This window comes from Megalobrama amblycephala, linkage group LG2 (assembly GCF_018812025.1).
Source record: "Megalobrama amblycephala isolate DHTTF-2021 linkage group LG2, ASM1881202v1, whole genome shotgun sequence".
Taxonomy (NCBI): domain Eukaryota; kingdom Metazoa; phylum Chordata; class Actinopteri; order Cypriniformes; family Xenocyprididae; genus Megalobrama; species Megalobrama amblycephala.
Genome location: NC_063045.1, coordinates 1,272,461 through 1,293,040, shown reverse-complemented (window position 1 = coordinate 1,293,040; position 20,580 = coordinate 1,272,461). Strand labels below are relative to the sequence as shown.

General features: G+C 34.8%; 3 protein-coding genes and 1 long non-coding RNA gene across 7 annotated transcripts in view; 1 reads left to right on the top strand and 3 right to left on the bottom strand.

The window, feature by feature from the left end:
- LOC125263100 (zinc finger protein OZF-like) overlaps positions 1 to 20,580 on the bottom strand; it is a 252,439-nt gene that overhangs the window by 110,267 nt on the left and 121,592 nt on the right. The window lies entirely within an intron of this gene.
- LOC125263106 (gastrula zinc finger protein XlCGF7.1-like) lies at positions 523 to 8,861 on the bottom strand. Of its 2 annotated transcripts, XR_007183683.1 has the most exons (4): positions 8,688 to 8,861; positions 3,798 to 5,989; positions 1,066 to 1,959; positions 523 to 964 (listed from the first exon to the last, which is right to left on the bottom strand). XR_007183683.1 is itself a non-coding variant. In XM_048181992.1 (3 exons), the coding sequence occupies exons 2-3, from the start codon at positions 1,952 to 1,954 to the stop codon at positions 918 to 920; spliced, it is 936 nt and encodes a 311-aa protein (XP_048037949.1). In that variant the 5' UTR covers positions 1,955 to 1,959; positions 3,798 to 3,945; the 3' UTR covers positions 523 to 917. The 2 variants fall into 2 exon arrangements, 1 of the variants encoding a protein (XP_048037949.1); XM_048181992.1 differs by lacking the exon at positions 8,688 to 8,861 and having other exon boundaries at positions 3,798 to 3,945.
- On the top strand, positions 4,693 to 9,677 carry LOC125263122. The gene is made up of 2 exons (XR_007183690.1): positions 4,693 to 4,750; positions 9,563 to 9,677. It is a non-coding gene; the product is annotated as an uncharacterized LOC125263122 (long non-coding RNA).
- On the bottom strand, positions 9,521 to 18,438 carry LOC125263105 (zinc finger protein 239-like). Of its 3 annotated transcripts, none has more exons than XM_048181990.1 (3): positions 15,788 to 16,061; positions 12,497 to 14,927; positions 9,521 to 10,801 (listed from the first exon to the last, which is right to left on the bottom strand). In XM_048181990.1, the coding sequence occupies exon 2, from the start codon at positions 14,920 to 14,922 to the stop codon at positions 13,858 to 13,860; it is 1,065 nt and encodes a 354-aa protein (XP_048037947.1). In that variant the 5' UTR covers positions 14,923 to 14,927; positions 15,788 to 16,061; the 3' UTR covers positions 9,521 to 10,801; positions 12,497 to 13,857. The 3 variants fall into 3 exon arrangements, with proteins under 3 accessions (XP_048037947.1, XP_048037946.1, XP_048037948.1); XM_048181989.1 differs by lacking the exon at positions 15,788 to 16,061 and adding an exon at positions 15,595 to 15,757; XM_048181991.1 differs by lacking the exon at positions 12,497 to 14,927 and having other exon boundaries at positions 15,788 to 18,438.

Here is a 20,580-nt window from a genome sequence, read left to right as displayed (position 1 = left end):
CTGTTGTATAAATATATATATATAGTTTACAATAATGGGATCGCGTGGCAGCAGGCCAAAGGCAGGTCTAAACTGAGCACTCTACTACAGTTAATGTTTAAAGAATATATGTGATTATTCTGTAGTTTAAATTACTATTAAATCATTGTGTTAAACGGTTAGATGACTTAAAATAACTAAAAAGGAAAATATGTCATTGTCTGAGACTTGACCTCAGACCGCCCCATGGCTGCGCTCACGTACAAATTAATGAAACTGAACTTATAAGATACATTTATAAAACCTACAAAAACACAAAATACTACTTGTCTAAAGTGGCATTTAACATTATATGGGCAAAAACAATGAATAAAAGCAGATTCATAGAGCGTACCTTTTACTCTGTGTCCATCTGACGGTTAAAAACGAGGCACATGTGCAGTACTACAATAGCTGACTAAAGGACTAACTGATGGCGTCACGTGCTGTGGTTGATGGGATGTGTGGGGTGAAATATATTAACCATTTAAAAAAATTGACAAATTTATAGCCCAAAGCACAATATTTTAATGGCTTTTATATGTTACTAAAATGACTACATTATTATTCATGCAAGAAGAGTAAGTAGACAAAAAATGGACAGTAAAAGTTACCTGGTGAAATAAATACAAAGTGTAAACAAATGAGGAAAGAAAACTAAAAATAACTAGTTTAATTTAAGAAAAACTTCCATTTTCCTTCATAAAAGTATAAACAAACTACAAGTGATACATATGCATTATAAAAATTTAACATAGTATTTAACTCATAATAACGCATGATATCATTTATACCATGAAGCAAAATGATATGCAAAAATAAAACATCTAGATACTGTCCATCTTTGAGTCAATCTGAATCTCACAGTTGAAACTTCTGGTCTTGAAGATGAACTTTATTCACTGTGACAAATTTAGATGCTTCTTTTTCCTGTTGCTCGTTGCAGCTGGTTAGGACAGATTTATATAGAAGAGATTTTATTATTCAACTGTATTATGATGCAGCTTTGCACTTTTTAGTTGCTAGATCTGAAGATGAACTACTTACTGTGATTGTATTTTTTGTGACTGAGTAGAGAAGATATTTGAGTGAAACTCTTCCCACACTGATCACAAGTGTAAGGTTTCTCTCCAGTGTGGATCCTCACGTGTGTTTTCAGATGTTCTGATCGTCTGAATCTCTTGTCACAGTGTGAACACTTGTAAGGTTTCTCTCCAGTGTGAGACCTCCAGTGAATTTTCAGATCTACAGCTCTAATAAAACTCTTCCCACACTCCAAGCACTTATGATCTCTTTGACCAGTATGTCTATTCTGATGTTCTTTCAAATGCCGCAGCAGTGAAAAACTCTTTCCACACAAAGAACATGAATGTGGTTTCTCCTGTAAATGAACGTTCAGGTGGGAGTTTAGGCCTGTAGCCCTCGAAAATGTTTTTCCACATTGATCACATTCGTATGGCTTTTCTCCAGTGTGGATCCTCATGTGTTCCTTAAAGTTGTTTGATTGTCTAAAACTCTTCCCACACTGATCACATGTGAATGATTTCTCTCCAGTGTGGATCATCATGTGAACCTTGAGACTCTGTTTGTGTTTTAAACTCTTTCCACACAAAGAACATGAAAGTGGTTTCTCCTGTGAATGAACTTTCAGGTGGATCTTCAGTGCTGAAGCCCACACAAATGTTTTGCCACATTGATCACATTCAAGTAGTTTTTCTCCTGTTTGGATCATGTAATCCTCAAGGGTTTCTTGTTCTGTGAAACTCTTCCCACACTGATCGCATGTGAACGGTTTCTCTTCAGTGTGGATCTTCATCTGATCCTCGAGACACTGTTTATATGTGAAACTATTTCCACACTGACCGCAGATGAAACATTTCTCATCTCTTTCTTCAGTTGTGACATGATGATTCTCCTCCACTTCACTCTGTTCCATCAGGCCTGAAATGAAATTAAAATAATTTTAATGCATTTTCATTAAGTGATTTCCACAAATGATGTATATTGTTGGCGGCGTATATTGTGGGAATTTTTGACCCATCAATGCATCTCTCATTTATTGAATGCAATCTCACTGTTTGAAGTGTGCAGTCATGAATAATTAAGCATGCACTGTCATGGATTAAGTGACGCATCTTCTCTTAGGATATGGACATAGTCTTGTAAATAATTATAAGATACCGATGAGTCATCACCATACTATAGTATGAGAAAACATCAAATCCGATGATGTTGACACAGACAAATTTAAACCCAGACGTTGCAAATAAAAATTTAATGTAAAAAATACATTAAAACAAAATAATAATAGAAAAAAAAAAACTAACATTGACTTTTATGATGATCAATACACGTAACTGTGAAAATCTCATGGAAAATTAGAAATTCATGACCCATTAAGCAGTTTGAATGTGACATTTGCGGTCAAAACTCAGAGAATGCATTTAATACCAATATATTGAACAATATGTTTATATATTCATAAGTAACTGTATTCATCCTCATAGAAAAATGTCAGTCTATACAATTGTCTATATAAACCTCGTTCCAAATTTTTATGCAAGTGACATATCAGTAAGATTTCAGAACAGTAAACATTCAGATTTTAGTTTTTCTAAGAAAATGTTTATTTGTTTATTTATCCATGTCTTTTTAGATAACTGGTGTCAAACTCAGACATAATTTGCCAGGAGGAAGAAAGATCTTTCTGAAGATGAAAAGCATGCAATATTGTGCAAAAGGCATGAAAACAACTAATATTGTCTGAAAACTGAATGGAGATTATCGAAGAGATTTTTAAGTGATTCAGAGCACAACAGAACTCTGTCAGATAATAGGCTTATTAAGGTCTTTTATCTAAAAAGACATGGATAAATAAACAAACAATCATTTTCTTGGAAAAACTAAAATCTGAATGTTTATTGTACTGAAATCTTACTGATATGTCACTTGCATAATAATTTAAAACGCAGTGTCCATCTATTGTTGGAATTTTGCTATAAAATCAACTGAATTTAAAACTTGAGACCTTTTTTCTTAATAAAACTACCAAAGCACAAAGATTATTGCAATCATTGGATATGGTCTGATATATGGTAAGCCTGAAACAGATCACAGCAATATAAGAAGCAAAGTCATGTGATTTAATTTTGAAGTGTCAGTAATGCATTATGATGGTTGTTCAGAGCAAAGTGAGATGAACTGTTGATCCGAACCATAAACATTATTTAACTTTGTATATAAAGTTTCAAGTTATTTGTATTTATATATAACTGATATAAACCATCTACATTACAGAGGTGACAGAGCGCTGAAACGTCATTAACTCTTAATTAAATTAAATATGGTTGGTTGGAAATTTAATTTAAGCATTGTTGCTTACCTCATAGCCTATGTAGTGGATAAACAAGGCAATTTTCTTAAGGTTTCTGTTACAGCACATTATAGGCCTTAATGGACAACTTAAAAAGGGTTTCCCTCACAGATCAGAACTTAACGTTTGAGATAACATCACATTCAATAACATTAACATTATCGCTGTAAAAACAAAGTTAAAAATGACACAAAACCAACCGTCCATGTCTGAACGAGTTGAACATTTTCCTCAGATCTTTGTTTCGTGTTGAACTAGTCTACCGACGCCAGAAAAGACGCATACATGGTGTTTTATCCGATGAAAACACTTCAGAAATAACCTTGTAAATGCTGCTTATATAAACTGTCTAAAATGTATTTTATATATGTGGAAATATGCAAAATATCTTAAAGGCTGAACTCACCTCAGAAGACACAACAAACGCGATGACCGAACAAGCGAAGAAACTACTGATGATGTCAGAGCGGCGATGCTTCTTCTTCGTCTGGTTAATGGCCGCTCACTCCTTAGACGTATTACCGCCACCTACTGTATGGACTTGGTGCATAAGATGGCGCCGGTGAACATTTTTTATTGCATGAAAACACAATTACAAAAAGGCAGTACAAAACCACATAAAATAACTAAAGAACAGACCACAACTCAATAGAAAGGAAACATAAATAAAAATGAAAATAATAATAATAATTATAATATTAGACATCAGGGTCTTTCTAATAGTTTAAAATTCTTCAATAAACCAAGTAGTCTACTTCAACTTTTCAATTTTACAATTCTTATAGATGAAAGAAAATCCAAAATTATTTTTGAAAAACAGAAAATGGCTTTGACAATTACATTTATGAATATAAAATTTCCCCAAAATAAAAATATTGTTCAGTAGAAATTGAATTTGTCCATCTTCCATTATTATACCAAAAGTTAAGTCCTTTTCAGAAAATGAAGAAATCAAATTATGGCATGGTTACTTCCTTCCCTTCCGGTCTTAGTGACACTTAAATTTGGTGCAAGAAGAAACTTAAATATGAAATTTGGCAGGGTATAATGAATGTTTGTTTTTTTTTTTTTAATTAAAAGAAGATGGTGGTCTATCAGAGATGAAAGAAAACATCCTTCTTATATTTGTGTACCTCAGTGTCGTAATTCAACGAGATACGCAGAGATCTTTCCATCTTTCTCCTGTTGATTCACAGGGATCTCTTCATCCTCACAAAAAGATCTAATGTTTGATATTTGTTGACTGAAGTATCAATCCTCATCAGAGATATAAATAAGCATGGGAATATGATATGGATTCAGTGTATGCTTTAGTAACTTTATTTCTCTTGTGTCTTCCTATTAATTACTGGATCAGAGGTGAGGTGAACTAGTCAGTAAAATGTTTTGAACTTCCCACTACAAACACATGCGATACAGCAAACACAAACTATTAACTAATGAGACTGATCTCTCTACAAAAAAAAAAAAAACAACTCTAAACTAAAATCAAGAAGTTTAATAAAAAAAACCTTTGAATTTCCTTCATTTAACTCATAATAAAGCAAAATGATATACAAAAATAAAACATCTAGATATTGTCCATCTGAATCTCACAGTTGAAACTTCTGGTTTTGAATTATGAACTTTATTCAATGTGACAAATTTAGAGATGTTTCGTTGTGGCTGGTTAGGACAGATTTACAGTAAATAAAAGAGATTTTATCGCTCAATGGTATTATTGTGTCACGTTCAGTGAGGATGTGGCTTCACGCTTGACAGCGCTGGATCTGAAGAAGATCTACTTATGATTGTATTTTCTATGACTAAGTAGAGAAGATATTTGAGTGAAACTCTTCCCACACTGATCACAAGTGTAAGGTTTCTCTCCAGTGTGGATCATCTCGTGTGTTTTCAGATGTCCCGTCCGTCTGAATCTCTTGTCGCAGTATGAACACTTGTAAGGTTTCTCTCCAGTGTGAGACCTCCAGTGAAGTTTCAAATGTTCAGCTGTAACAAAACTCTTCCCACACTCCAAGCACTTATGATCTCTTACACCAGTATGTATTTTCTGATGAGCTTTTAAACTTTGCAGCTGTGAAAAACTCTTTCCACACAAAGAACATGAATATGGTTTCTCCTGTGAATGAACTTTCATGTGGTTGTATAAGCCTGAACCCCTCGAAAATGTTTTGCCACATTGATCACATTCGTATGGCTTTTCTCCAGTGTGGATGTTCATGTGTTCCTTAAAGTTTGATGATTGTCTAAAACTCTTCCCACACTGATCACATGTGAACGGTTTCTCTCCAGTGTGGATCCTCATGTGAACCTTGAGACCGTCTTTACCTTTGTAACTCTTTCCACACAAAGAACATGAATGTGGTTTCTCCTGTGAATGAACTGTCAGGTGGCTCTTCAGGCCTGAAGCCCTCAAAAATGTTTTGCCACATTGATCACATTCATGCAGTTTCTCTTCAGTGTGGAGCTTCATGTGATCCTCGAGACTCTGTTTACATGTGAAACTATTTCCACACTGACCGCAGATGAAACATTCCTGGTCCATTTCTCCAATTGTGACATGATGTTTCTCCTCCACTTCACTGTCCTCCATCAGGCCTGAAATGAAAATAAAATAATGAATGCATTTTCATTATTTCATTTCCACAAATGAGGTATATTGTAGGCTGATGGGAATATCTCTGTGTTTCAACCTCGGAAAGACGTCAATCTTGTAAACAATGTCACGTAACGTCACATTTACCTCAGAAAAACACATTCAGTGACCATAAACTCATTAATCAGCTAGAAAAGTGAACTCTAGAAAGCAGCATTCTGATAAATATAGCTATGCACCGTTACATATTCATTATAATTTTTAATGTTCTTCAATATTTAATGCATGTTTGAATAAATCAGTTATGACAGCCGCGATTTAAATGTTTATATATATTTTTTTAAATGAATTGGAGTAGAAATATGATTATGTAATTCTAAACTTTATTTACAATAATAACATTGAATGTAATTTAAGTGTTTGTATATAAATAAGTTAATTTAACCTTCAATATTTTTATAGTAGTACCAACTGACTTACATGCAAAATCTCTTACAAAGCAAAAACAAACAAACGTTTAAATAGTGCTTGATTTGCGCAACCAATCGGAATCCTCTCAAGCGAGGACCTCTACGTTCCGACTGGTTTTTCGCTGAACCGTGTCATATCTCATTACCATAACGTTGACCTGACTTCAACTCTCCTTGACGCTCTCACTACCCAAGACTTCCCACGCGTTCACACTGCTGCCAGCGAGAGTGTCAAAGTGACAGGAAGTCATTCATTTTCAATGTGAGCTGGCAGCGAGCTCCAGCGAGAGCGGCGCAGCGCGTCTTGGATGGTGAGAGCGTCGAGGAGAGTTGAAGTCAGGTCAACTATAGGGCTGGGTATTGACACAATGTTCATAATTTGATTCGATTACTATTCACATGCTTTCGATTTCGATTTCAATTCAATTCGATATCGATTATTTTGGATGTAGTATTTCAGTTACAGTTCATGGCAAATTTTCTAGAGGAAAAAATCTCTCAACTAATGCTGTAAACTACACATGAGAGTCAGCTGGTACTACTATAATAATATTAAAGGTTAAATTAACTTATTTATATACAAACACTTAAATTATACTCAATGATGTTTTTATTTTAAATAAAGTTTAGAATTACATAATCATATTTCTACTCCAATTTTTTTTTTTTTTTAAATATAAACATTTAAATCGCGGCTGTCATAACTGATTTATTCAAACATGCATTAAATATTGAAGAACATTAAAAATTATAATGAATATGTAACGGATGCATAGCTATATTTATCAGAATGCTGCTTTCTAGAGCACTTTTCTTGCTGACTAATGAGTTTATGGTCACTGAATATGTTTGTTCTGAGGTAAAAACACTGATTGAGCGATTACACAAGACATGATACGGATTTCAGTAAGTTGTACTGTATATTTTAACATACCTTCAGATGTTCATGCATGTTTATTTCACGCTGTAACTGTATTAAAGCGGAGGAGAGGATGATCACATGCTTCTCTTTAACTGAGGCGCTAAAGCGATCTGTCACGCCACATTAAACAGTGCCAAAATGGTATTTATTTTTTAATCTCATAATAAGATGGACGTTATTTGAAATCTGAGACTTTGCTTCATATCAATAGTAACAAAGCACAAAGATTATTGTGATTTATTAGATGGGAGGAGCTACATATTCTGCTCATTCACCAACTGAAAACAGACTAGACGAATCGATTCTTGGGATTTAAGAATCGATATCAGTTCGTAACATTGAGAATCGATGAAAATCGAGAAATCAAAATTGTTTACCCAGCCCTAGTCAACTATATGGTAATGAGCTATGATGTGGTTCAGTGGCAACCAATCAGAATGTAGAGGTCCTCGATTGGTTGCCACAACTTGTAATTTACTTTGACCCTCCCACCAGGCCGGTTTGAACACACAGTACAGCGTTACTTGTAATAGTAGGTAATCCAAGGCACTCGAATCAAGCGAAAAGTAATGTTAAAAAGCCTTTATTTCATCTTGGCTGCACAGTACAGCGTTGATGGAAGGGCAGCCAGGGCGAATTTTGATGCTCTCGCGGGCGACGGCCGATGTGAAAAATGTAAAGGGACAGCAGTCCAATATTCCTGCTGCTGTCTGTCATATTAACCAAAAAACAAAAGACAAAGAAAATAAATTTCTGCTCTTGACTGAATACGTTTATGGTATAACTTTAATGGTAATAATTCATCTGTATTTCATAATAAAGACTACAGAAATTAAGGTAAACATGTAAAATAACACTGGTTACTTTATTTATGTAGTATTTCTTACCTGAATTAAAACTTACTTAACTTGAAAAACTTAGTTTCATAGCTATCGTTATTCTATTGCATTTATGTGTGCTGTTTTTGGCAATTTTTTATTTGTTCTTATCGTATTACTGACTTTTTACTCGTTGTTTTTTTTTTTTTTTAATGACAATAAAACTTTGCGTTTAAGAAAAATAACTTTTTGTATTATAGTTCCTAAAAAGAAAACCGGAATCGGCAAAAATCGGTTTTGGCAGATCAAAAAAAAAAAAAAAAAAAAAAAAAAAAAAAAATCGGAAACCGTAATCGTCCAAGAAAATTGCAATCCGTGCATCTCTAATCTCTCGCTTATTGATCTCACTGTTTGAAGATAACATAACATTCAATAACACTAACATTATCGCTGTAAAATGAAACAAACTTAAAAATGACATAAAACCAACCGTCCATGTTTGAACGACTTCAACATTTTCCTCAGATCGTTTCGTGTTTAAATAGTCTGCAGACGCCAGAAAAGATGACTACAGATTACTTTATCCAAGGAAAACAATTCAGAAATAACCTTGTAAATGTTGCTTAGACGAACTGTGTAAATTGATGTGTAAATACGCGAAATATTTTAACTGCTGAACTCACCTCAGAAGACACAAGCGCGCGCGCGGACTGAATGAGCGATACTGATGACGTCAGAGCGGCAATGCTTCTTCTTCGTCTGGTTAATGGCCGCTCACTCCTTAGAAGTATTACCGGCACCTACTGTATGGACTTTGTGCACAAGATGACGCCGGTGAGCTTTTTTATTGCATGAAAACACAATTACAAGAAGGCAGTACAAAACCACATAAAATCCCTAAAGGACAGAGCACAACTCTATAGAAAGGAAATATAAAAAAAAAAAATAAAAAAAATAAAAATAAAAAATAATATTATACATCAAGGTCTTCTATAGTTTAAAATTCTTCAATAAACCAAGTAGTCTACTTCAACTTTTCAATTTCTTATAGATTCAAAGAAAATCCAAAATTATTTCTAAAAAACAGAAAATGGCTTTAACAATTACATTTATGAATATAAAATTTCCCCAAAATGAAAAACATCCTTCTTATATTTGTGTACCTCAGTGTTGTAATTCAACGAGATACGCAGAGATCTTTCGATCTTTCTCCTGTTGATTCACAGGGATCTCTTTATCCTCACAAAAAGATCTAATGTTTGATATTTGTCGACTGAAGTATCAATCCTCATCAGAGATATAAATAAGCATGGGAATATGATATGGATTCAGTGTATGCTTTAGCAACTTTATTTCGGATAGAAGATGAGGTGAACTAGTCAATAAAATGTTCAGAACTTCCCGCTACAAACGCATGCGATACAGCAAACACAAACTATTAACTAATGAGACTGATCTCTCTACAAAAAAAAAACAACAACTCTAAACTAAAACCAAGAAGTTTAATAAAAGAAAAACTTTGAATTTCCTTCATTTAACTCATAATAAACCAAAATGAGATACAAAAATAAAACATCTAGATATTGTCCATCTGAATCTCACAGTTGAAACTTCTGGTTTTGAATATGAACTTTATTCAATGTGACAAATTTAGATGATGTTTCGTTGTGACTGGTTAGGACAGATTTACAGTAAATTAGAGAGATTTTATCACTCGATGGTATTATTGAGTCACGTTCGGTGAGGATGTGGCTTCACGCTTGACAGCGCTGGATCTGAAGATGATCTACTTATGATTGTATTTTCTATGACTGAGTAGAGAAGATATTTGAGTGAAACTCTTCCCACACTGATCACAAGTGTAAGGTTTCTCTCCAGTGTGGATCATCTCGTGTGTTTTCAGATGTCCCGTCCGTCTGAATCTCTTGTCGCAGTATGAACACTTGTAAGGTTTCTCTCCAGTGTGAGACCTCCAGTGACGTTTTAAATGTGTAGCTGTAACAAAACTCTTCCCACACTCCAAGCACTTATGATCTTTTACACCAGTATGTCTTTTCTGATGTTCTTTTAAACTCTGAAGATATGAAAAACTCTTTCCACACAAAGAACATGAATATGGTTTCTCCTGTGAATGAACTTTCATGTGGGTGTGTAGGCCTGTAGCCCTCGAAAACAGTCTGCCACATTGATCACATTCGTACGGCTTTTCTCCAGTGTGGATGTTCATGTGTTCTTTTAAATTGTATGATTGTCTAAAACTCTTCCCACACTGATCACATGTGAACGGTTTCTCTCCGGTGTGGATCATCATGTGATTCTCAAGACTCAGTTTGTGTTTTAAACTCTTTCCACACAAAGAACATGAAAGTGGTTTCTCCTGAGAATGAACTTTCAGGTGGCTCTTCAGGGATGAAGTACACAAAAATGATTTGCCACATTGATCACATTCATGCAGTTTCTCTTCAGTGTGGAGCTTCATGTGATCCTCGAGACTCTGTTTACATGTGAAACTATTTCCACACTGACCGCAGATGAAACATTCCTGGTCCATTTCTCCAGTTGTGACATGATGTTTCTCCTCCACTTCACTGTTCTCCATCAGGCCTGAAATGAAAATAAAATAATGAATGCATTTTCATTATTTCATTTCCACAAATGAGGTATATTGTAGGCTGATGGGAATATCTCAGTGTTTCAACCTCGGAAAGACGTCAATAAAACAGCTTGTAAACTATGTCACGTAATGTCACATTTACCTCAGAAAAACACATTCAGTGACCATAAACTCATTAGTCAGCTAGAAAATACGTGACATTGTTTACAAGCTGTTTTATTGACGTCTTTCCGAGGTTGAAACACTGATTGAGCGATTACACGAGACATGATACGGATTTCAGTAAGTTGTACTGTATATTTTAACATACCTTCAGATGTTCATGTTTATTTCACGCTGTAACTGGTATTAAAGCGGAGGAGAGGATGATCACATGCTTCTCTTTAACTGAGGCGCTAAAGCGATCTGTCACGCCACATTAAACAGCGCCAAAACGGTATTTATTTTTTGAATCTCATAATAAGATGGACGTCATTTGAAATCTGCTTCATATCAAAAGTAACAAAGCACAAAGATTATTGCGATTTATTAGATGGGAGGCACTTCATGTTCTGCTCATTAATCAACTGAAAAAAGACTAGACTAATCGATTCTTTGGATTTAAGAATCGATATCAGTTTGTAAAATTGAGAATCAATTAAAGTCGAGAAATCAAAATTGTTTACCCAGCCCTAGTCAACTATATGGTAATGAGCTATGATGTGGTTCAGTGGCAACCAATCAGAATGTAGAGGTCCTAGATTGGTTGCCACATCTTGTAATTTACTTTGACCCTCCCACCAGGCCGGTTTGAATGCACAGTACAGCGTTGTTGGCAGGGCAGCCAGGGCGAATTTTGATGCTCTCGCGGGCAACGGCCGATGTGAAAAATGTAAAGGGACAGCAGTCCAATATTCCTGCTGCTGTCTGTCATATTAACCAAAGAACAAAAGACAAAGAAAATAAATTTCTGCTCTTGACTGAATACGTTTATGGTATAACTTTAATGGTAATAATTCATCTGTATTTCATAATAAAGACTACAGAAATTAAGGTAAATATGTAAAATAACACTGGTTACTTTATTTATGTAGTATTTCTTACCTGAATTAAAACTTACTTAACTTGAAAAACTTAGTTTCATAGCTGTCTTTATTCTATTGTATTTATGTGTGCTTTTTTTTTTTTGCAATTTTTTATTTGTTCTTATTGTATTACTGACGTTTTACTCGTTTTTTTTTAATGAAATTAAAACTTTGCGTTTAAGAAAAATAGCTTTTTGTATTATAGTTCCTAGTAAGAAAATCGGAATCGGCAAAAATCGGTATCGGCAGATCACATGAAAAAAAAAAAAAATCGGAAATCGTAATCGTCCAAGAAAATTTGCAATCGGTGCATTTCTAATCTCTCGCTTATTGTATGCGATCTCACTGTTTGAAGATAACATAACATTCAATAACACTAACATTATTGCTGTAAAATGAAACAAACTTAAAAATGACATAAAACCAACCGTCCATGTTTGAACGACTTCAACATTTTCCTCAGATCGTTTCGTGTTTAAATAGTCTGCAGACGCCAGAAAAGACGATTACAGATTACTTTATCCAAGGAAAACAATTCAGAAATAACCTTGTAAATGTTGCTTAGACGAACTGTGTAAATTGATGTGTAAATACGCGAAATAGTTTAACTGCTGAACTCACCTCAGAAGACACAAGCGCGCTCGCGGACTGAATGAGCGATACTGATGACGTCAGAGCGGCAATGCTTCTTCTTCGTCTGGTTAATGGCCGCTCACTCCTTAGAAGTATTACCGCCACCTACTGTATGGACTTGGTGCACAAGATGACGCCGGTGAGCTTTTTTATTGCATGAAAACACAATTACAAGAAGGCAGTACAAAACCACATAAAATCCCTAAAGGACAGAGCACAACTCTATAGAAAGGAAACATAAATAAAAATAAATAAATAAATAATAATAATAATAATATTATACATCAAGGTCTTCTATAGTTTAAAATTCTTCAATAAACCAAGTAGTCTACTTCAACTTTTCAATTTTACAATTCTTATAGATTCAAAGAAAATCCAAAAATATTTCTGAAAAACAGAAAATGGCTTTGACGATTACATTTATGAATATAAAATTTCCCCAAAATGAAAATATTGTTCAGTAGAAATTGAATTTGTCCATCTTCCATTATTACACCAAAAGTTAAAAAGTCCTTTTCAGAAAATGAAGAAATCAAATTATGGCATGGTTACTTCCGCTCATGCCCTTATTAGGGACACTTAAATTTGGTGCAAGAAACTTGGCAGGGTATAATTAATGTTTGTTTATTTTTTTAATTAAAGAGAAGATGGTGGTCTATCAGAGATGAAAGAAAACATCCTTCTTATATTTGTGTACCTCAGTGTCGTAATTCAACGAGATACGCAGAGATCTTTCGATCTTTCTCCTGTTGATTCACAGGGATCTCTTTATCCACACAAAACGATCTAATGTTTATATTTGTCGACTGAAGTATCAATCCTCATCAGAGATATAAATAAGCATGGGAAAATGATATGGATTCAGTGTATGCTTTAGCAACTTTATTTCTCTTGTGTCTTCCTATTAATTATTGGATCAGAGATTGAGGTGAACTAGTCAATAAAATGTTCTGAACTTCCCACTACAAACGCATGCGATACAGCAAACACATTTTACTATTAACTAATGAGACTGATCTCTCTACAAAAAAAAAAAACAACAACTCTAAACTAAAACCAAGAAGTTTAATAAAAGAAAAACTTTGAATTTCCTTCATTTAACTCATAATAAAGCAAAATGATATACAAAAATAAAACATCTAGATATTGTCCATCTGAATCTCACAGTTGAAACTTCTGGTTTTGAATATGAACTTTATTCAATGTGACAAATTTAGATGATGTTTCGTTGTGGCTGGTTAGGACAGATTTACAGTAAATAAAAGAGATTTTATCACTCGATGGTATTATTGTGTCACGTTCGGTGAGGATGTGGCTTCACGCTTGACAGCGCTGGATCTGAAGAAGATCTACTTATGATTGTATTTTCTATGACTGAGTAGAGAAGATATTTGAGTGAAACTCTTCCCACACTGATCACAAGTGTAAGGTTTCTCTCCAGTGTGGATCATCTCGTGTGTTTTCAGATGTCCCGTCCGTCTGAATCTCTTGTCGCAGTATGAACACTTGTAAGGTTTCTCTCCAGTGTGAGTCCTCCAGTGAAGTTTCAAATGTGCAGCTGTAACAAAACTCTTCCCACACTCCAAGCACTTATGATCTTTTACACCAGTATGTCTTTTCTGATGTTCTTTTAAACTTTGCATCAGTGAAAAACTCTTTCCACACAAAGAACATGAATATGGTTTCTCCTGTGAATGAACTTTCATGTGGGTGTATAAGCCTGAAGCCCTCGGAAATAGTCTGCCACATTGATCACATTCGTACGGCTTTTCTCCAGTGTGGATGGTCATGTGTGCTTTTAAACTGTTTGATTGTCTAAAACTCTTCCCACACTGATCACATGTGAACGGTTTTTCTCCAGTGTGGATCATCATGTGAACCTTGAGACCGTCTTTACCTTTGTAACTCTTTCCACACAAAGAACATGAATGTGGTTTCTCCTGTGAATGAACTGTCAGGTGGCTCTTCAGGCCTGAAGCCCTCAAAAATGTTTTGCCACATTGATCACATTCATGCAGTTTCTCTTCAGTGTGGATCATCATGTGATCCTTAAAGGTTTCTTGTTCTCTGAATCTCTTCCCACACTGATCACATGTAAACGGTTTCTCTCCAGTGTGGATCCTCATGTGAACCTTGAGACCGTGTTTACCTTTGAAACTCTTTCCACACAAAGAACATGAATGTGGTTTCTCCTTTGAATGATATTTCAGGTGGCTCTTCAGGGCTGAAGCCCTCAAAAATGTTTTGCCACATTGATCACATTCATGCAGTTTCTCTTCAGTGTGGATCTTCATGTGATCCTCGAGACTCTGTTTACATGTGAAACTATTTCCACACTGACCGCAGATGAAACATTCCTGGTCTATTTCTCCAATTGTGACATGATGTTTCTCCTCCACTTCACTGTCCTCCATCAGGCCTGAAATGAAAATAAAATAATGAATGCATTTTCATTATTTCATTTCCACAAATGAGGTATATTGTAGGCTGATGGGAATATCTCAGTGTTTCAACCTCGGAAAGACATCATTAAAACAGCTTGTAAACAATGTCACATAAGGTCACATTTACCTCAGAAAAACATATTCAGTGACCATAAACTCATTAATCAGCTAGAAAAGTGAAGTCTAGAAAGCAACATTCTGATAAATATAGCTATGCACCGTTACATATTCATTATAATTTTTAATGTTCTTCAATATTTAATGCATGTTTGAATTAATCAGTTATGACAGCCGCGATTTAAATGTTTATATTTAAAAAAAAAAAATAAATAAATTCATTGGAGTAGAAATATGATTATGTAGGCCTAATTCTAAACTTTATTTACAATAATAACATCGTGTCCAATATTCCGGGTTTTTTTTATGAAAATAAAACTTTGCGTTTAAGAAAAATAGCATTTTGTATTATAGTTTCTAGAAAGAAAATCGGAAATCGTAATCGTCCAAGAAAATTGCAATTGGTGCATCTCTATCTCTCGCTTATTGTTTGCTATCTCACTGTTTGAAGATAACATAACATTCAATAACACTAACATTATCGCTGTTAAAATGAAACAAACTTAAAAATGACATAAAACCAACCGTCCATGTCTGAACGACTTCAACATTTTCCTCAGATCGTTTCGTGTTTAAATAGTCTGCAGACGCCAGAAAAGATGATTACAGATTACTTTATCCAAGGAAAACAATTCAAAATTAACCTTGTAAATGTTGCTTAGACGAACTGTGTAAACTGATGTGTAAATACGCGAAATATTTTAACGGCTGAACTCACCTCAGAAGACACAAGCGCGCGCGCGGACTGAATGAGTGAAGAAACTGATGACGTCATAGCAACGATGCTTCTTCTTCTTCGTCTGGTTAATGGCCGCTCACTCCTTAGAAGTATTACCGCCACCTACTGTATGGACTTGGTGCACAAGATGACGCCGGTGAGCTTTTTTTATTGCATGAAAACAAAATTACGAAAAGGCAGTACAAAACCACATAAAATCCCTAAAGGACAAAGCTCAACTCTATAGAAAGGAAACATAAATAATAATAATAATAAAAATAATAATAATAATATTATACATCAGGGTCTTCTCTTAAAATTCTTCAATAAACCAAGTAGTCTACTTCAACTTTTCAATTTTACAATTCTTATAGATTAAAAGAAAATCCAAAATTACTTCTGAAAAACAGAAAATGGCTTTGACAATTACATTTATTAATATAAAATTTCCCCAAAATGAAAATATTGTTCAGTAGAAATTGAATTTGTCCATCTTCCATTATTATACCATAAGTTAAGTCCTTTTCAGAAAATAAAGAAATCAAATTATGGCATGGTTACTTCCACTTATGCCCTTATCTTAGCGACACTTAAATTTGGTGCAAGAAGAAACTTAAATATGAAACTTGGCAGGGTATAATTAATGTTTGTTTATTTTTTTAATTAAAAAGAAGATGGTGGTCTATCAGAGATGAAAGAAAACATCCTTCTTATATTTGTGTGCCTCAGTGTGGTAATCCAACGAGACATGCAGAGATCTTTCTCCTATTGATTCTGCGTTTCAGGCTCAGCGGTGATCCACAATATCTCTTTATCCACACAAAACACTCAAGTGTGTAATACACATTTCCTGATTTTGTTCTGACTGCTGGGGTACTAAATGACTCAAAAACTGCCTTCTGTTTCTGTGTGGAACAACACTCGACCCTCATGAAGATCTAACGTTTGCTACTGTGGACTGAAGTAATCCTGATCAGAGATATAAATAAGCATGGAAATATGATATAACCTCAGTTAATGCTTTATTTGGTAACATTATTATTGCCAACTGTTTGTATTATTTAGTAGCCAATGTAATTTTAATGCATAGAATTTTCAGTGTTTGTATATCCATGTGCGTTTCTATTATTTACTGGATCGGGAGGTGAGGTGAACTAAGACTGCATAGCCTGAAGTCCCTGCTAAGCAATTAATTTCTTACTAGTAATTTGGCCTACATGGCTGTATTAGCTTACAGTTTATTTTATTTCAAATGTGATAAATGTTTGAGAAAGTAGTGTGTTGGGGAAGTAAAATTGTGACAATTTCAATTCTATTCTGCTGAAATGAACGAGATGACTTGGGAAAAAAAAAAGATTCATTCATTTTGCTGAACGAGAATCAAAGATCTATGTTTTGCTAAAACGTAAATATTGTCCATCTCTGAGTTGAATCTTGAAGATGAACTTTATTCACTGTGACAAATTTAGTTGATGCTTCTTTATCCTGTTGCTCATTGTGGCTGGTTAGGACTTGATGGTATTATTGTGTCACGTTCAGTGAGGATGTGGCTTCACACTTGACAGCGCTGGATCTGAAGATGATCTACTTACTGTGATTGTATTTCCTATGACTGAGTAAAGAAGATATTTGAGTGAAACTCTTCCCACACTGATCACAAGTGTAAGGTTTCTCTCCAGTGTGGATCCTCACGTGACTTTTTAGATGTTCTGACCGTCTGAATCTCTTGTCGCAGTATGAACACTTGTAAGGTTTCTCTCCAGTGTGAGACCTCCAGTGAATTTTCAAATCTGCAGCTCTAAAAAAACTCTTCCCACACTCAAAGCACTTGTGATCTCTTACACCAGTATGTATTTTCTGATGAGCTTTTAAATTCTGCAGCAGTGAAAAACTCTTTCCACACAAAGAACATGAATATGGTTTCTCCTCCGAATGAACTTTCATGTGGGTGTGTAGGCCTGTAGCCCTTGAAAATATTCGGCCACATTGATCACATTCGTACGGCTTTTCTCCAGTGTGGATGTTCATGTGTTCCTTAAAATTTGGTAATTGTCTAAAACTCTTCCCACACTGATCACATGTGAACGGTTTCTCTCCAGTGTGGATCATCGTGTGACTCTCAAGAATCTGTTTATATTTAAAACTCTTTCCACAGAAAGAACATGAATGTGGTTTCTCCTGAGAATGAACTTTCAGGTGGCTCTTCAGGCCTGAAGTAAACAAAAATGTTTTGCCACATTGATCACATTCAAGCAGTCTCTCTCCAGTATGGATCATCATGTGATCCTCAAGGGTTTCTTGTTCTGTAAAACTCTTCCCACACTGATCACATGTGAACGGTTTCTCTTCAGTGTGGATCTTCATGTGATCCTCGAGACTCTGTTTACATGTGAAACTATTTCCACACTGACCGCAGATGAAACATTCCTGTTCTATTTCTCCAGTTGTGACATGATGTTTCTCCTCCACTTCACTCTGTTCCATCAGGCCTGAAATGAAAATAAAATAATAATTTTAATGCATTTTCATTATTAGTTGATATGGGATCTCAGTACCACACAGATGTTGCATGTCGGAGGTAAGCAATATTTATTATTACATAACTGTCAGTGTCATTAAAAAGCCTCATTAACATTTATACAATTTCTATGACAGAATTTTACAGTTTTAGTGTAATAAGAGAGAGCCTCATACCATTTAAATAAAGCTTGCGACAGTACAAGAAATTATATAAAAGCCATATATATATATATATATATATATATATATATATATTAGGGCTGGGCGATGTATCGAATGCTTTTGTCACGCGCATTTCTTCAGTAAAGCCGGTTCCCTGATTACCGCTAAATCGCCATCACCTGCTTTCAAATGGAGCGGCATTTAATAGACAGAGCCGTAGATCACTGATAAGCCACGCAATATCGCGTTCAATATCGACGGCGATACATATCGATATTGAACGCGATATTGCGTGGCTTATCAGTGATCTACGGCTCTAGTTTAACCTAGTTTCAAACATGTGGCAAGTCTAGTTTGGATAATTTAGCCCCATTTAAAGCTGCAGTGTTTTTTTGTGTTCAAAATGTATATAATGAGCGAGTACATAATGAATTCATTTTCCAAACTGTGGTTTTGTCTTATCCTGACTCAGAACGGTACACTTATAACAAGTGTTTATATTGTGACTATTTTAGACCGGTCGGATCAGCACCACTGCGGAGTAGCAAGACGCATGCAGTTCAGTTTATTGACCACTAGAGAGCCAAAAGGGACTGCAGCTTTAATGAAATTACAAATAATTACAATGTCAGCTTTTAATATTTTAATTCTAGATTTACAGATGTTATTTTTGAGGATCTGTGGGAAGATACCCTGAATGACATTAAGGCAGCCCACTTCATTAATAGTGGTATAAGGCAGGGATGCCCTTTTTCTCCCTACCTATTCTAACTCTGTTCACAAATACTTGCTGATTTTATTAAACAGAGCACTTTAAGAGGAATTACAGTTGTTGGCAACATCATCACCATTAGGCAATAGACTATATGCACGGTTATTTCCTGGTTGTTGTTAAGCCAGCTCGGGCATTTCCGGTGAACTGTTAGCGGTTCATTCTGTAGTCGCTGTACATCGACACAAAACCATCAATGGTTGACTTTTAATGTTGTATTCATATTTTATTGCAGTTATCACATTTACCTAATTTGCCAATAAACCAGTTTTATTGATTGCAATAAAGACGAAGCTATTGGGACCGTTTAAAAACACTGTCTGTAATTAGACACGCAAGCGCATTTTTCCTCCAGCACTTCAAATGTTATTTTTAATGTGTTGACCACAAACATAATTTGTTCATCCTTCTGAGACTGTCTCCATTGTAAAAACGAACATTTAAAAATGTAGGAAATTCAACATTTGATAGAAAACACTTATTTAAAAATAAAAAAGACAATAATTACCACTTTAACCAGCAGGTGGCGGCAAAGTAGCATTTATTTGCGCATATATCAGCCATTTCCTCTAATCGTTTTTCACTTCGTTTTTGATTAAATATTAAACATTATAAAATAACTAGGTTTAAAAATACATTTTGTCAATGTGAAGTATGAAATACTCACAGAATCTGATGAAAAATAATAACTTTTCTTGTGAATGAATGACACAGAAAGCGAGCGCCGCTCTCTCTTTATAATCACAGCAGCTGTCAATCAATGATTTCAGCACACTTGTGAAAACACACATTTTATTCAATTAATCTAACTAAATGCACAATAAAGATTTAACTTTTGAAGCTCTTTTCACATAAAAATGTGGAAACTGATGGTCGAATTGAATTTAGCCGAGGAGGAACACTGAGGTACGTCTTTATTTATTTATTTTTTATGCTGTCTTACATTTGAATAACTAAATTAATGCTATGCCTGACTATTTAAGTGACTATATTCTGATTATAAACTAAGTATTACACTACTGATGCTCAACACACCAGCACATGACATCTCACCGGAAGTTTTCCAGCGGGCTTTTATTATTGCGGAAGTTCTAAAGAATGCTCCGTGCAGATGATAAAACTCTTTTTTTGAAAGATGTAGGAGAAATACCCAAAGCTATTAACATTATCCATAAATTCTCGAAAGCTTCAGGTTTTCATTTGACTTATAATAAGTGTGAATTGATGAATATACCATTCTAATAAATAAAAAAAAATATTTTTATAAATGAAATAGTCAATCAAATATTCAAAACACAAGCCACAAATAGTTAAATTATATAACCCAGACTGTGATCAA